Source organism: Lepisma saccharinum, chromosome 1 (genome assembly GCF_977018435.1).
Source record: "Lepisma saccharinum chromosome 1, izLepSacc3.1, whole genome shotgun sequence".
In the NCBI taxonomy this organism is placed as follows: Eukaryota; Metazoa; Arthropoda; class Insecta; order Zygentoma; family Lepismatidae; genus Lepisma; species Lepisma saccharinum.
Window position 1 is genome coordinate 54555716 of NC_139229.1, and position 13383 is coordinate 54569098.

General features: G+C 38.2%; 1 protein-coding gene across 2 annotated transcripts in view; it reads left to right on the forward strand.

Annotated features, from left to right (window-relative positions):
* Positions 1-9: 9 nt before the first annotated feature.
* The window catches only part of Prosalpha5 (proteasome alpha5 subunit), a 29506-nt gene continuing 16132 nt past the window's right edge, over positions 10-13383 (forward strand). The window contains exons 1-5 of one of the 2 annotated variants that reach the window (XM_083131906.1): positions 10-163; positions 3989-4057; positions 4387-4540; positions 8487-8662; positions 12508-12669. In XM_083131906.1, the coding sequence (XP_082988032.1) occupies positions 3989-4057; positions 4387-4540; positions 8487-8662; positions 12508-12669 (561 nt within the window). In that variant the 5' untranslated portion in view covers positions 10-163. The remainder of the gene's footprint in view (positions 164-3988; positions 4058-4386; positions 4541-8486; positions 8663-12507; positions 12670-13383) is intronic. The other variant, XM_083131914.1, reaches the window with a different exon arrangement.

A 13383-nucleotide genomic window follows, 5' to 3' on the forward strand; every position in this document is an offset into this window, starting at 1 on the left:
AATTTCTAAATCCTTGAACTTCCGTTATTATTACTTCCGGTGACTAGCCGAAAACTGATCGAGTGTCAGCAAAATTCTTTGGCAGTACATGTGCTTACAGGCATTAATCTCAAGTTACATTTCGTGATATTTTTTTGTTTTGTGATACTAAGGTAAAATAAAGGTAAGTCAAAATTATTTTTGTTGACGTGATTTTTTATATAGTGCCGAATAAAGGTAGTAAATACACAGAAATCGTGCCGGTATTGTCAACATGAATGCCTAATAATTCAGTGATTATGATTGTCACAAACTAAAAAGCATTCCAATAATGAAAGTCATGTTTGCTGTATATTTTGTAGCTGATGTAATGCGCTGGAGAATATTTACATGGTTATCGAAATTTGTCTTAGTTGCTTTGTCGAACCTGTCCAAGTTCACTTGATTTTAACAAACAAACAAAAAAAAATAATATAAAAGATTATGTGGAATAAATATAGGCCCAAGTTCCTTTTGTTTTATTGCGATTTCATCATGCTACGAATGCAATTTTTACATGGTTCGATTTCGATGTACGTCTGTTAACACATGCTGCGGAGTTTTAGCGATTACTTAAGATTTGGGTAATTGTCTGTTATATCGGAGACACATTTCTATCGAATATTTTCAGTTTTAAATGGTTCGTACTTACCAATTGTGTATTGCGGATCATAGTTGAAGGTGCCATTATGCTTTTTACACGAAAATAACTTCGATTTTTCACATTACGAGTAATTCTTTTGGGTCCTTTCTTCCGTTGCGGAACATACAATATGGCGCGCACAGCTGTGGATCATCGCACGTCGTGCTTGTGTTTTGTCGCTTTGGAGTGGGGTATGCAGTGTTTCAACCTTCTTAACCGAAAAATATCTACTTTCGTGTTCATTAGGTCATCACAAACCATTGACCGATATCCCCAAAAACCATTCACGATAGCCCCCACAAACCATGGACGGATAGCCCCAAAAACCATTCACGACGGCCCCAAAAACCATTCGCGATAGCCTCAAAAACCCTTCACGATAGCCCCACGAACCATTTCCAGCAAGGTTAGGTAAGCATAGTTAAAAAAAAAATCTGGTCAAAAAAAGGCACGTTTGGAAACACTGGCGAGACCACATGACTTTCGACGCTCGCGCCATCTGCAGGTACATAATGGAAACAATGGCATAATGTTGTCGCATTGCACAAAATGCAAGTTTATTATATCAAAAGTGCTTATTTATTGTTGTGCAGCATTCTACGGTGAGAAAATACCTCCAAGAACTTGCAAAATACTACAGAAACTCATTTCCGTAAATAGTTTTGTTAACACTTTACTATACCGGAGACGGATTTCTTCAAATTTACAGGAGAAAGTACTTACGCAAATCATTTTCTGTAGCGTTGTTGATGTTCGGGAATGTAGTTTTGATCCATTTTAATGCGAATGCATGTGGTTTTCTACGGAAATCTATTTCCGACGTGGTATTGCCATTTGCTTTCTGCACGAGAGAGGAGTGATCGAAAAGAGTGCTAATTTAACCTAACCTAACAGGCCTAACCTAACCTAGTAGGCATACCTCATCCACTTGATGGTTCGTGGGGCTATCGTGAATTTTTGGGCTAACGTCAATGTTTTTTGGGGCTACCCGTGGATGGTTTGTGGGAAATAGGAACAACAGTAAGTACTCGTTAATGTAAGAAATATACATTATTTTCGTTGGAAATTCATTATTTCACCTAAAGAAATGTTCTGCAATGCTGTACAGTACATTAGCAATGTAAAAAATTGTGAAATAAATCATTGATAGGTGTCTCCGGTATAGTAAAGTAGTACCCTTTTGTGGGTAGGCGTTAAATGCATTCTACCAAGGTTCCGATTTACTCCTACATTCCTTCCCAGGCTTCTTCGATATTAACTGTCGCTTGTCGACTGAGAATATCTTGTCCATGATAACTGCGTAAGGTAATTTTCAAGTTGTTTTTTTCAACATAAATAACTTTGGTACCAGTTAGATATAGTGAAAACACATTTAACTCTTTTATTTCTGAATTATTTACATTTGTACTTATCTTATAGGCATAGCGGAACATTTTTCAGTAAATGTCTGTTATATCGGAGACATATTTCTTCATTTTTACAGAAGAAACTACTTACGGAAATGAGTTTCTGTAGCATTTTGAAAGTTCGTGGAGGTATTTTCTCACCGTAGAATGCTGCACAACAAGAAATAAGCAATTTTGATATAATAAACTTGCATTTTGTGCAAAGCGACAACATTATGCCGTTGTTTCTATTATGTACCTGCAGAAAAATTACTTTCCTTTCTACATGTGACCGCCAAATTTCCAAACCTAACCTAACCTTACCGTGAACGGTTCCTGGGCTATTCGTCAATGGTTTCTCGGGTAATTGCGATCAACGACCTCAAGAAATCGTACTTTTGTAGTACTATCACAGCAAACGTTAGTTACAAAAGATGCCATTTTTGAAAAATTCAATGCAAAGTTGTCAAAGCATTCCACATTCTACATGGTCTTCTCCCTCCTCATCACACTGTCACTGTCCTCCTCTTCTTCATCCTTGACGCATTCCTTGTTTAAGTTTAAAACATGCTCGCGTGGACACTTGTAAACATCTTCTTTGGGCAAGACACCGAAATCCATCAGTTTCTTAATTAGGCCAACACCATCCTCATCCATACTCCATATCATGATCTGTACCACGTTAACAACTTTTTTACTATCACCGTCCGCCATGCTCTCACGATGCGCATGATCCATGCTCTCCAAGTATGAAATGAACAGTGTTGCAATGCTGTAGACAGCTTAACTCATCACGAACGTCAATTGTTCATGTCAACAAAGATGGTTTCTGTTCTTGTATACCAAGAATAATTGTGAAAATCAAGAACGTTATTTAGCAACTTGTACACGTTAATGATCAATTTTTGTACTTGACCGCAACATCTTAACCTTAGAAGAACCACAGCGACTAAGTATTTTGTGAGTATAATTAATATTATGAAAATTATAGAAGGGTCCGGTATTGTAAATTCTAGCCCCATTTTCTTCTGGTCTTCCACCACTCCTCCCTTTCCACGGTGTTCCAATTTTCTCCTCTTCCCTAACACTCTCCCCTATCTGCTCTTCCCACCGACATCTTGATCTCGCCTTCGACCTTACTCCCACTCCATGTGCATTGTAAGGTCTTACTGGCAATGTTTCTGCACCCATCCTCTTCATGTGTGCCTAATCTATTCCATCCTGAAGCTTCACTACCCCCACTGTCTGTCGTATCTCCTCATTCCTTCTAGTCTTCCCCAATATACTCCTTAAAAATGTCATCTCCACTGCCTGCATCTTTCTTTTGTCTCTTTGTCATTGTCCAAGTCTCTGCTCCATAAATAATTATTGGCACATAGTATGCATTGTATATTACTTTCTTCCATTTCATAGGTACTTCACTGTTCCATATTACTCTTTGAACACTTTGGTAGAGTCCACCACCCATTTGTCCTCATATGTTTACCTCCTCATCTATTCTTCCACTTCTCTCAATTATTTGCTTTAATTAAACTATTTTTTTAATTAATTAAAATATTTTAGAGCCGTTTACTAGAAAAAGGCCTTTCTATTAAAATAACATACCTACATGTATGGTGCCAAAAACCATACCAGCAATTTGAAAAATGTTTTTAAAAAATATCTATTTAAGTAATAAAAAAATATTTTATCCTCCCTGTTGCAAACATAGAACAATACAGGAGTATACGAAAGTTACAAATTGTTTTCCAGAAAAGGCACAGTAGATAATCACCAAGACTGAGTGTTAATAGACAGAGTTAGAAATCGAACAATGTCAAAATGCCTGTGCACTAAAAACAAATATGAAGGACATTGTGTTATTTGTATTTTTAATGTTAAATTTATTTTTCATGGTTTAAAAATACCCATTTATTGCTTGACAATTTTTTTTTTTTTTTAGATGTTCCTCACTCGCTCAGAATATGATAGAGGTGTAAACACATTCTCTCCAGAAGGCAGATTGTTTCAAGTAAGTCACTTAGTAATACTAAGAAATTAAATAGCGTTAAAAGTGGGCTTTAAAATTGAACTTCAACTTCAATAGATAATAATTTACATGTTTTATGGATAAACTTTGGCAAGTTTAAATTAATAGAGTACTTTACATGGAGGGTTAATAAAATGTTGAAGTGATTAACAAGGAGTTTTGACCTTTGATACTGCATTTGCAGTTTTGCTGGAAAAGAATCTGTATTCATTGATATAATGAGAACTTTTTTTTTTGACCTGTTCAGTACTAATTGTAATCACACTTTTATGTTTACCTTTTTGGCTAATAAAACTTATATTTGTATGTAGGTCGAATATGCAATCGAAGCCATAAAGCTAGGTTCAACAGCCATTGGAATATGCACTTCTGAGGGTGTAGTTTTGGCTGTTGAAAAACGCATCACGTCAAGTCTGATGGTGCCTTCTACAATAGAGAAAATTGTTGAAGTGGACAAACATATTGGTAAGTAATTGCAATGGTGTTCTGTATATAGACTGTAGTATTGGTTTAAGCCACCCTCGTACTGAGAAAGCTTTCAAGTGGTCACAGTAATACTTTTTACCCATATTTCATGATTTTGACGGCAAAGTTTCAAAAATTAATTAGAGACTCTTTTATGTGGCTCCTGCTGACAATAAAGCTGATTTTTTTTCTTGTATGTTCACCCAAGAAATTGTTGCTAAAGTAGTCACTGAAAAGAACAGGTATATGTGGCCTGTTAAAAAAGACCAGACTTTTGCTATACAAACTTTATTACTGCAGTTACATTACACATGCTTGTCCCCTTCGAAGTATTCCCCATGCTTCCAATGCAATGCTCTTGTCATTTCTGCCACAGTTCAGTTGCCTCCTGGAATGCTTTGTTGGGAATACGTAACTCTCATCTATGTTGTTGCGTTCTGATGAATTTTGTCTACACTTTCAAAACAAACCCCTTTCAAGGTTTTCTTCTACTGGGGAAATATAAAAAAGTCCACTTTGACCAAGTCTGGAGAGTAAGGTGGGTGTGGCATGATGGTTGTCCCATGAGCAGGCAAAAATTGGCCAACAGCTTTTTCAATAACAGTTTTACAAACATTGCAAATAAAAATCATGACTTGGCACGTTGTCATGTTGCAACACCCAACAATTGTTTTTCCAAAGCTTAGGCCTTTTTCTGCACACAGCATCCATCAAATGCATTAAAACTACAACTTATAACTCCTTGTTCCTTGTTCAATGTCTCACCAGGAGGAACAAATTGATGATGCAATTTGTGCCTTGTGAGTCAAAAAGAAAAATCATCACCACCTTCATGTTTGATCGACTCATGTGCACTTTCTACGGTCGATGTGAATATTACCCTACCCACTGCGACAGGTGCACCTTGGTTTCCACGTCGTAGCCATAAATCCTCGTTTCATCTCTTGTTACGATGTTTTTCACGAAGTTTTCATCAGTATTGGCATGATCAAGCATTTCTTGACTGATGTGAACATCTTTATCTTTCTTGTCCCCGGTCAACAGGGGAGTTTAGCAGCAACACGATGCATGTCAAGTTTTTCAGTCAAAATTGCATGAAATGACCTTATGTTGATGTCGACTTCTCAGCAACCTCTCTGACAGTCAAACAACAATTTGCTCGAATAATTGACCAAACAGCATCGATGTATTCATTGTTAGTTGATTACGAAGGTCATCCGGATCTTGAATCTTCCTCGATCGATGTTCTGCCTTATTTGAAACACCGAAACCACTCATGGCACTGCAATCGGCTCAGACAGCCCTTCCCAATGGCTTTCTAAAGCATTTGGCATGTTTCACCGAAAGATTTCCCCAGCTTGAAGCAAAATTTCAGGCAAACAACGCCCTCCACTAGGTATTTCATCCCCACCGTGAAGCGAATGCGGCGAGAGGTTACTGCACATGTTTACTTCGGTGGCTCTAACCAGGCTACTGGTGAGCGTAACATGATGTGGCAGGCAACAGTGTGCTTCTGAAGGTTGCCACTAGAGAGTACCATTTACAGGAATTCCCTACGAACATGGTTTGAATGCTATGACCAAAGTCTGTTCTTTTTTTTTGGACTCACTATGCACATCTCCTTTGTTAGTGCATGTTACTACTGATGAACTGTGTACGCTTCTGATGGTTAGCACTAAGATGTTTGTTTCGGAGTACAGAGTCCGGAGACTGGCAGTAAGACCCTTGTAAAGACACCAAAGTGTCGCCAAGTTCTATTCTATGTAGTCCACACGGGACTGCATTTGGCAGACTAGCAAGGCTGTGTCATCTGGACTCACAGACAGTATAATCCTCTGGGAGACTTGTATTGTGTCGTTGCTATGTGTTTGTTCCTTCATCCATCTCATCTTATCACCTTTCATCTTCATCTTCCCAATTAGCCAAAGGTGGCAGAAATAGGAAGTAAAATGAACTAATGGCCGCGATCACAAACACCGATTATTTCGAAGTTCAGATGAACGAGATCAATTTCAATCCACTCTAAATGAACTTGGTTTCAAGATTTGCATTGCACCAATGAAAAACGACGTTCACGAGATTCCGTTCAAATGATCCGAGATTAATTTGTAAGGCTATACCTGATTGGTTGGCTAAAACAAATGACAATCAGGAACCCCACCGAGTAGTGTGATGTGTTAAAGTATCAACGTGTAGGAGAAGAAAGTAATTCGGGCCGCAAATTTATCTGAATTTGAGAAATGTACTGATCAACCTTGTCGACGAGTACACGGATGTAGTAGGGTGTAAAGAAATAATAATCTTAAAAAAGAACTGACGGCACAAGACAAAAAGGATAAGGAGAAAGCACGGAACCTTCTTCTACAGGACTTCAATGCCTTACAAAATGCATTTGTGAGAGAACAGCGTATGCTGAACCTCGCTTGCTCAATAAAGATATTTTATTCTTATTATTACTGTATTGTGGTAAGTATTTTTTTCATTTCTTAATTCTTATATATTTTTATTGTCGTGTAAATAGCCAGTAACATGTATTTTTGTAAATTTATACAATCATATTTCCAACACCATGTAGCAATATCGTAACATTGCTCTGTTCTAATTTACCTTGCACTTGCACAAGTTTTGTGTCTGGGATAGAAAGTACAGTATTTAGAAACATTTCGACTTTGCACCACAGAACCACAAATTATTATTATTATTTTGGCAGTTTTTAGTTTACACATTTCTCGAATTATCAGCATTGTACATCCAACATCTCTAGCATTTGCACGCCCTCGATATCACTTTCCACTCTTTTTATATTCAAAAACAACTGCCTGCAGTCGAAGCGTCAGTATCGTGAACCAGGATCAGACACCAAAACGGTTGCAAATGGCCGATCAGAAGATAAACTCGTTTTGATGTTCCTAGATCGCGTTCAAGTGTTGAACCGTCTTCGTGCAATGAAATTTTCCAGTGATTCTTTCCTTTCCCAATCCGAGTTTAAAATTTGATCTTCGTTCGTGCACACGGCCATTAGTCAATCAGTCATGTCTAGATCCCCGATGGCATAGTGGTAACACCATCAACTTGTAATCAAGAGTTCCCGGCTTTGGTCCCCAGTGCTGGCACATTCCACAATGGTTCGGATTCCACTTTAAACTGTGGGTCCAATTCCAATTAGTTTATCTGTGCAAGAGGTGCGCTTATTTATAAAAACTCAAATCATGTCTAGATGTGTATTTGTACATGTTATTTTTTTATATTTTATGATGAATTTTAAATCGATTTTGTAACAAAATGTATTTTCCTGACATGCTATACAAACAATATTACTAAGTTGGTCTGCAAAGATAATATGTTGAATTCTAACTTGGTAGGGAAAGGGTTACTATCCCTAAGGTGTTTCATGAAGTATACCGCATTTGGTACATCCTGTCTCATTTCCCACACTTGTCGATTGTTGGCATTTCTACCAGAAACCAGGCGGCATTGCAGCTGTAGATAGAGTGAACCCAGCCGAGCTTGGGTTTGAGGAAGGCAAGGTCAGGTTGCACATAAGAGACGCAGGGATGTACAAATTCTACACCACACTTATAAAACAAGCTTCTTGCAGACACAAACAACACCTGCGTGAGCACCTCCCTTCTGCCTTCCATTCACTCCTTGCTGCCTAGCAGACAACTTGTTCGTAGTTTCTAATTGGCATCGAAACTGTTGATCGATCGCTAGTGTGGGAAAAGTTACAGGTTGCAACAAACATGGTATAGATATCACTTAAATTAGATCACATTTTCAGTTTGATCAGAATTTAGTACTTCCAGTAAGTCGCAGTTGTAAGATTCCACATATGGCCATCATTAACAGTGTTAGAGAAATAGCTTTAGGCTCTGGCTTCCATGTCTTTGATGTTTATGTTAACAGTAACAATACAAATTTATTTAATATGGTTTGCAACATTCAGGTTGTGCGGTCAGTGGACTGATGGCTGATTCACGAACAATGTTGGATAGGGCAAGAATTGAATGCCAGAATCATTGGTTCATCTACAATGAAAAGATGACTGTAGAATCTGTTGCTCAGGCAGTCTCCAATTTGGCTATACAGTTTGGAGACTCGGATGATGATGGCAGTGCCATGGTGAGTACATTTCTGTTTTCTTCCATGTTTACAGATTGTTTCATCCAGTGAAGAATAATGTTGTAAAGCATATAAAAACTGCTCACAGGAGTCTCCAATAATCTGTGTCCTAAGTGCATGGTGTACAAGGTAAGCAAACCTTGTTGTGAGAGGTACATAAAGGAAGTTTTAGTATTTCCTTATGGGCCAGTCAACAAGGGGGTTCAATAAGGAAAAAAATCAGGAAAAGCTGGAACAAATTTTATTATCTTGCCAAAAGGGTTCTTAACAATATATTAATTTTGCATCCCTGTACCACCCTGACATCTTGGAAAAATGGCGCCCAAAATCAGTTTTTTGGAAATATCTTACTTGGAAATTATTTTACAGCAAACAAGGTTATGACGAAAATTTCTCTACAGAAAAGGTTCTGTTCATTTTTCTTCTAGGGTGCGCTGTTTGGGTGCTAGATGAGCGAGAAAGTTTTTTTTTTTTGCCCCATTTGGCAAGTGCGGAACTCACGGAAACATCTCTTACATTATGTTTTGTAGTTTTTCCTCTTCAGTAAAACTGGACTTATTACATTTGTTCTGTCTTACAGAATGTCATTTATGGGTTCAAGTCCTTTTATCATTGCATGCAGTATTTTATGGGAAATAGTTTAGCGACACCTATGTGCAGGAGGTAATGTTTTGTCTGAAAGAGAAGATTATTCCAAAGGAACATGTTGACTTTGTCTAAAAAGGTCATTTCACAATGAAACGCCCTTGTAATCAAGTGATCCCGGGTTCTGATACCTGGTTGAGGCACATTGCACAGTGGTTTGCAGCCCACCTTAAACTGTAGCTCCAATCCCGATTATCCTATCTGTGCATAAAGTGGGCATGAAGAGTTGTGGGGGATGGCAGAGGAATGACTGACTAAGTGGATTTTTGGCATGCCTACTAGTTTACAGATAAAATAGATGAGCTGTTCGTCGATGCACAAAAGTCAAGTGATTAGGAAGACTTTCAGTTATTTATCAATGATTCTCATCTCGACCACCATTCCATGATTTTGATGTTGTAAAGTGAATGGTTGTCCTCCTCTGTGGCCGTGCGGTCTAAGGCCATGTGCTTTGGACTCCGACTGCAGGACAGCATGGGTTCAGTCTCTGGGTTTTCGGCCTGTGTATAGGACCGGTGGCAACCAACCGTCATGAGGAAATTGGAGAACTACGAATGAGTAGCGTAACCTGGTCACGGATATCTCCTATAACAACTGAGGGTGGGAGGGAGATTGGCAGTTGGGAGATAGGCCAAATGCCCTTACGGGCTGTAGAGCCACGTGTTATTATTATTATTATTTATTATAAAGTCAGTGATTACAGGAGTAACAGGGATTAAGAACACCAATCCTTCCGATGCTCATGACATTGGAATGTCTTCAATGTCGAGTATTTGATGAATGTCAAGTTTGTACGAATCAAGAGTTAATCACTGGAGCTGTCACTTCTGAAGCGAAAATCAGAGACGTGGTGTATCTAGAGATTTTATTTAAAATAGTATTTTTCTAGAAAATCCCAAGATCAAATCAGACAACACGTTAAGAACTACAGACTTGCCCCGTACCAGTTGTAGCTGATGAGGCAGGGGTGGGGAAAACCAAGAAGCCCTCTCTTTATGATCCTCTTTGTACCACTCTGAAAGCATCAGAACAGACAAAGAAGCTGCGCCGCCGGAGCTTCTTCACAGGATATCCTGTAAATGCCTTAAAGGTTGCACAAGGGAACTTGTAGCTGTAGGAAAATTGGGCTGAAGTGTTCAATGATCTGTGAACATTGCAATACTTAACGTGTTCAAAATCTGGAACTGTTCTATACTCTTGCTGTCCCTGGAAACTGGAGCAGGGCCTAGCAGTAGAGAAGGGGAGAAAGCAAGTGGGTGGAGCGAACCAATACATGCTTCTGTAAATGGTTAGTAGCCACAGTCGATTTTTCCCTGCCACGCAATCCAGTTCCCTCTCATGCGTTCATTGCTCAAGTCTTCTCAAGTTACTACTTGCACAGACACTTGTTTTTGTTAGCTTGCTCCAGAGATTCCCGGGACAGAGTATAGAAGAGGTAGGGAGCTTTCTGACGGAAGTGGCACATGTCTCTTGGAAATCAATCTTAAGAAATAAAGGCAACTTTTCCAACTGAAGCGGCACGGCACTTGTCGCCCCAACTGGGCCGTATTCTCAATACCGTGCCTTGTAGCACCTCGTCTGTTGTTCGCTCATGCACGGGTTTTTTTTTCTTTTTTTTTTACCCATTAGACTAAATAGAGCGATGCCATCACTTCGGTTTGAAATCCCTGTGTGTATATTGTGGCCTTTCGCTTTCACTTTGATCGGAAAGCTCACGATAACTGTGATGATCTTGTTCATATGTACTTACAAGAATTCTTGCTGGTAGAAGACACTGGATGGTTTGGTTTCTACGAGTAATAGTAGGAGAAATACTTACATTTGTTTTATATTAATATTACAAAATTATTGTTTAACTAATATACATATATTACCAATTGAAAATATATTTTCATGGATCGTCCTTAGAACATTTAGAATAGGTATTTTAATAAGAAATAAGCCCTCAAGTTACCTCGCAAAAACGTTTCCTTGTCTTTTGCTCTTGCAAAAAGGAACGGGGGGAAAAAAAGTAAAATTCGTTGCTCCTCTAGCACCCTAATGGTTCTTCCTAGAAGAAAAATGCACAGAACATTTTTTGTAGAGAACTTTATGTAAATTTTTTTGTCATAACCTCTTTTGCTGTAAAAAGCGTTCCAAGCGAGATATTTACAAAAAAATGATTTTGGGTGTCATTTCTCCAAGATGGCTGCCAAATCCGGGGTGGTACAGGGGTGCAAAATTAATATGTTGTTAAGAAACCTTTTAGGAAGACAATAAAATTGGTTCCAGCTTTCCATGATTTTTTTCCTTATTGGACTCCAAAAGCATCCCTTGTTGACTGGCCTATTACCTTTTTAATATATTGTGTATGTTCCTTTACAACCTGCACTTTTAACTTTTCTCAAGGGGTTTTTGCACATCTTTTTTAACTCTCAGGTAAGAATTAGGTTATGGGATTTTCCCCATATGCACTAAAGGGTGCAAAATAGCCATATGTGCCCACACATAAAAAAATTCATTCATTCTAACATCATATCGCAACATATGTCCACCTTCTTACTTCAGGTACATGGCAACTAGGTGTTCAAATTTGTGAATGTCTTAACTGACTGTGTGTGTGGCTATCTTGATCATTCTCAACAGTATTTTTATTTTCAGGGAGGTTACATATTTTTTTTTTTGGATGAATTGTTATTGTAATATGATTTGAATATATTTTTATAATGCATACAATGTACTTTGGTGTAAATTTTGTAAAGTTGTTTGAATTATGCTGCAGGCTATTTGTATTCATAATATTACTGCATGACCACAGTGCAGACAAAGCTCAAATATACAACAAATAATTGTCTTTGCCAAGATTGGAAACTGCAACTGTCCAAATAGTTACTTACATTTTCGTTACATTTTGAAAGATTTTTTTTTTAATATTGTTTCTTAATTTCAGCAATAAATTTACATACACACACATGCTTCACTTTGAGATTTAAATGTAGTTGGTAACACCTGAATGTGCACTTTAATTTTTAATATAGTGCATCCTTCATAGTGTTTTTGTCCAAAGTCAATCGCTAAAAAGAACGTATAGATATGTAAAATACAGGGACATTTTGCATGTTGTGATATTCAGCCTCAGGAAGAGAAAGTACTCTTTACATCTTATTTGTGTGTTTTGTAGTATACGGTAACCTGTATATTAATGTTTATATCACTTACAGAGCAGACCCTTCGGTGTGGCAATCCTTTTTGCTGGTTGTGACGAGAAAGGCCCTCAGCTGTTTCATATGGATCCATCTGGAACGTTTGTACAGTTTGATGCAAAAGCTATAGGCTCAGGGAGCGAAGGGGCTCAGCAGAGCCTACAGGAGGCATACCATAAGGTAAGCACACATGCTGCTGTTTCTTTCCATTGTAATATTCTATATTTCAATGGCAGACTTATTTTAATTTGTAGTTGAATTTGTGGCTTCCCTCTGGCATGGTGATAGCGTAGTCACCTTGTAATCAAGGGGTCCATGGTTCGATACCTGGTGAAGACACATAGTCATTGGGATCCCACTTTAAGCTGTAGGTGCAGTCTTGATTAGCATTACTGTGCAGAAAGTGTACGTAAAACAACAACTCAATCAATCAATTATTTGAGTTTGTGAATTCAAATTTTGGCAAGCCTAATAAACTGGATGGTAGGTCATACAAAATAAGCTGTGACTGCTTTACTTAGAATTTAAAGAAACTGGAACAATGATCACACATTTCTTAACTTTATAAAAAGGGGGAGAGAAAATGCTTTGTGCCACCTAGATAATACATTTCACCATGATTGCTGCCATGAGGTAACTTTTACTTTTAGAGATGTTATCCTTTTTTTTTAGAACATCTCGTAATTGTTGGTACACAACAAAAGTTACAGTCAAAACCCCATACTTAAGACTACTTTAGGCACAGAAAGACTAATTGGGACTGAACCTACAGTTTAAAGTGGGATCCGAACCACTGTGGAATGTGCCTCCACCAGGTATCGAACCTGGGACACCTTGATTACAAGGTGAACCAAAATTACTAGATTGCTGGTGAGGATACTGTTCACATCGTGC